Source organism: Saprolegnia parasitica (genome assembly GCF_000151545.1).
Source record: "Saprolegnia parasitica CBS 223.65 unplaced genomic scaffold supercont2.449, whole genome shotgun sequence".
NCBI classification, from domain to species: Eukaryota; Oomycota; class Saprolegniomycetes; order Saprolegniales; family Saprolegniaceae; genus Saprolegnia; species Saprolegnia parasitica.
Genome location: NW_012156843.1, coordinates 774 through 3,935, shown reverse-complemented (window position 1 = coordinate 3,935; position 3,162 = coordinate 774). Strand labels below are relative to the sequence as shown.

Genomic DNA, 3,162 nt, shown 5'->3' with positions numbered 1-3,162 from the left:
GTCTTCCTCGACGCCCAGGTGGCGGGTCGGAAGCTGCAAGCGCGTTCTTGGCGGGACACGACGTCGGCGGGCTTCGGAGGGCGTCGTCTCGGTCAACGGCTTGGTAACTTTATGGAGGCGAACCAGCCATGGCGGCTTGGGAGTCGGGCTTGGCACGGGGCCACACGTGAAGGCGTCGACCGTCGTAGCGAGCCAGCCGAGCCACTTGTCGTTCGGTATCACGTGTGGGCCGAGGTCACGGCCTCAGCACTTTGCCGTCACCGCGTGGATGAGGCGTTGAGTTCTTGTCGCGAGCGTCTCCGTCGGGGCGGCGGCGAGCATCAAGGTGTGGACGTGCTGGACTTGAGTGATCCCGATCTTGGCCATCGTCCGGGCTTACCGAGTGTGCCAACTTGTGGTCTTTACTATGTAACTACAGCTATCTACTGGGAGAAACTGGTTGGACCAAAGCGGTTGTTCGTGGACCAGCGGCGACGGCGTAGGATTTCGTTGTGAATACCATCCTTGGCCACTACCCAGTGTCATATTATTGTTCGTGCAGCAGCAGTCGGCGAATACAAATGGTAGCACAAGAACAAGGTATCAGGTAGTAGATTAGCGACGCCAGAAGGCCGTGGTACGCTTGCGCCGTAGACGCGGAGGCTATACACAGCTAAAAGACGTGGATATCTCGATCGTCGACTCGAGAGTCGTGTGAAACAAACGAGCTAGACATGGAAAAAGTGCAAATACTATGAAGCAATTCCCTGCGTCATGGCGCTCATCCTGATGATCGTTGCCGTCACGGCCTGCTCAATCCCTAGCATTTCTGTGTGGCTCGGGGATTAGGATGGCATGTGTCCTGCCGCCGTCAGTAGAGCGTGTCGACGTTGGCCGCGAGCTGTCGGCCACGAAGGACGATATGGTGATGAAAAGGAGTGCAGCACACGACGGCCAGCGCGAGCAGCCGCATGCAGGCTCGATGTTGAGACACGATTCGAGCATTGACGGGATGTACGTACACGTAGAGTGTGGCGGCAGCGACCGGAGCGTGGACGCGCCGTCGATCGGATGTGACCGTAGCGCGAACCGTTCTGGACGCGCAAGCGCATGACGTCGCGCGGCCATGATGCTAGGCATATCGCGCCATCGCTCGCAGCGTTGTCGCAGGTCCTGGGAGCTTGGAGGCGGTAACGAAAATGAGGGAGACCGACGAGGAACGCTGCATTGCGACCGAGCGACACCTCATGATGGCTTGTACGTAGAGAATGCTGATGGATTCTCCTAGAGTACAATGCAGCAGCGTCAGTGGTGCCCAAGGAGCCTCGGCATCGTCTTTCTGGCGTCGGCTGTCGTTATTCCTGGTGTTCGCCATTTACAACCATAAATAGCCATATTTTGGCCAACACAGGCCGCCGCGCCGGCGGATCGACCATAATGAAGTTTGAAAATGAAATCGCCCATGCTTGCCAGAGTGCTAGACCGCACTTTGGGGAGTCCAGAACGCTATGTGAAGTCGCCACGCGAGCTCTGTAGCGAGAGAAAATGACAGCGGCGAACAATTTTGTGATATAGTGTGTTTTTCACAATACCGAAATACTGTACGGGATACAAGGCCTCATCACACAGCGGTATCGCGCGCACTTTGCTTTCCTCGGCCACATGCAACACGCTCTTTAACATGAACCAAAAGAGACGGCGTCCTCGGTTTCCGCGATTCCGACGCATTTTCAACCGAAATTGCATGTCGAATTTCCTGAAAACCGACGCTCGGCAGTTCGAGTTTGGTGTGAGTGCCCAAGCAACGACGGCGACCAACAAGCTGGTCGCACACTGGGTCGAGACCCATCGCCAACTGTGGCAGCCAGTTTTACGGTCCTTGGAGCTTTGGAACCCCGCAATGTCACGTGGAGTATTTGGGCAATTCTACCACCCCACCTCGAAAAATGGAAAATGGATTTGCGCGTGATTGCGCAACGTGCAGCGTCGGAAACAACGTGTACGTCATTCAAGAAGGGTGTGGAGAGGTATACCCGGCTGCTACGTGGCGCTGGCGCGTCTGTGGGCTGCTACTCGTCGTTGTGCTGCATGGTGCTCACACTATATTTAAGACGAGGTCGGCCAGGTCTTGTGATTGGCTAGAATAAATCAAGGCTGGAGCTCCATCTCAACAGAGCATGGGCTGCGGATCCGCAAGCACGAGAAGTGGTCGCGCGCGAACATCGAGAACGTCCGGCGCGACGAGCGCGCTGTCTTCCACGAGAAGCACAAGTGGAACCTCGACGGCCGCTTGGGAGCTCAAGAAGATCAAGCCGACGCACTAATGTACTAGTAGCCGCCTTGCGCATGGCTTTCATGGACGACTCGCCGACCCAGCCAACGAGTTGCCAACGGATCAACTTACCAGAAGGAGCGTACAATAACCTGGACGCATGCAACACGACAAGACAGCATCCACATGTGTGTGCGTGCGCTCTGTCCCAAGTCACAACTGCACGCCACGCAATGTCGCTCATCTCTGCACTTGGCCTCTGACGCGGATTGCTCTAAAATTGCAGACCGACGCGTGCCACGAGCCGACCAAGCCGCAGCAGTGTTCCAGACGTATGCGTTGGATGGACGAGGCACGAGCCAGTTGCGCACAGGGTGAGGCGCGCCATCCTCGAGAGAAAATAAGGGGCTTGGCCGTGAAGGATTGGCGACGACCGCCTAATCCAGGAAATGATCAAAAAGTGGAGTGAGTAGCCTGTGGGAGCGGCTCTTCTTCCCACTACCACGTCCATCTTCGAGCCGGCGCTCGATCGAGAGCGGGACAATGAGCGGCCACACGTCTTGCCATCGTGGACGGTCGCGGCGAGAAACAAGACGATCTCACCGTGCTTCAAGGTGCGCTGGCTCGCGACTTGGCCGCTTTCGAGGGCCGAGCACGGCATCGACACGCGGAACTAGCTCAGGCTGCACGAACGCACCTCAACGCCGTCGACGTGCTGCGCCGCGGCGCCACGAGACCCGAGAGGAGCAATCCAAGTCCATGACGACGATGACGAGGAGGAGACGCAGTACATAATGTCTACACACACAGCCATGAGACTCCCGCTCCTGTGCGTAGAGTAAAGTACGTACGCGAGGCAGAGGTTGGCGCTGGTTTGGCACGACAAGCTCTAGCGGCGGCCGGCGAGACGG

The 3,162-nt window shown here is 57.3% G+C and overlaps 1 protein-coding gene across 1 annotated transcript; it reads right to left on the bottom strand.

The window, feature by feature from the left end:
• Positions 1-2,063: 2,063 nt before the first annotated feature.
• Positions 2,064-2,912, bottom strand: SPRG_17002 (hypothetical protein; the record flags this gene model as incomplete). The annotated part of the gene is made up of 2 exons (XM_012356376.1): positions 2,064-2,299; positions 2,754-2,912. 2 exons carry the CDS (start codon positions 2,910-2,912, stop codon positions 2,147-2,149), a joined length of 312 nt encoding a protein of 103 aa, XP_012211766.1. The 3' UTR covers positions 2,064-2,146.
• Between the last annotated feature and the right edge of the window lie 250 nt (positions 2,913-3,162).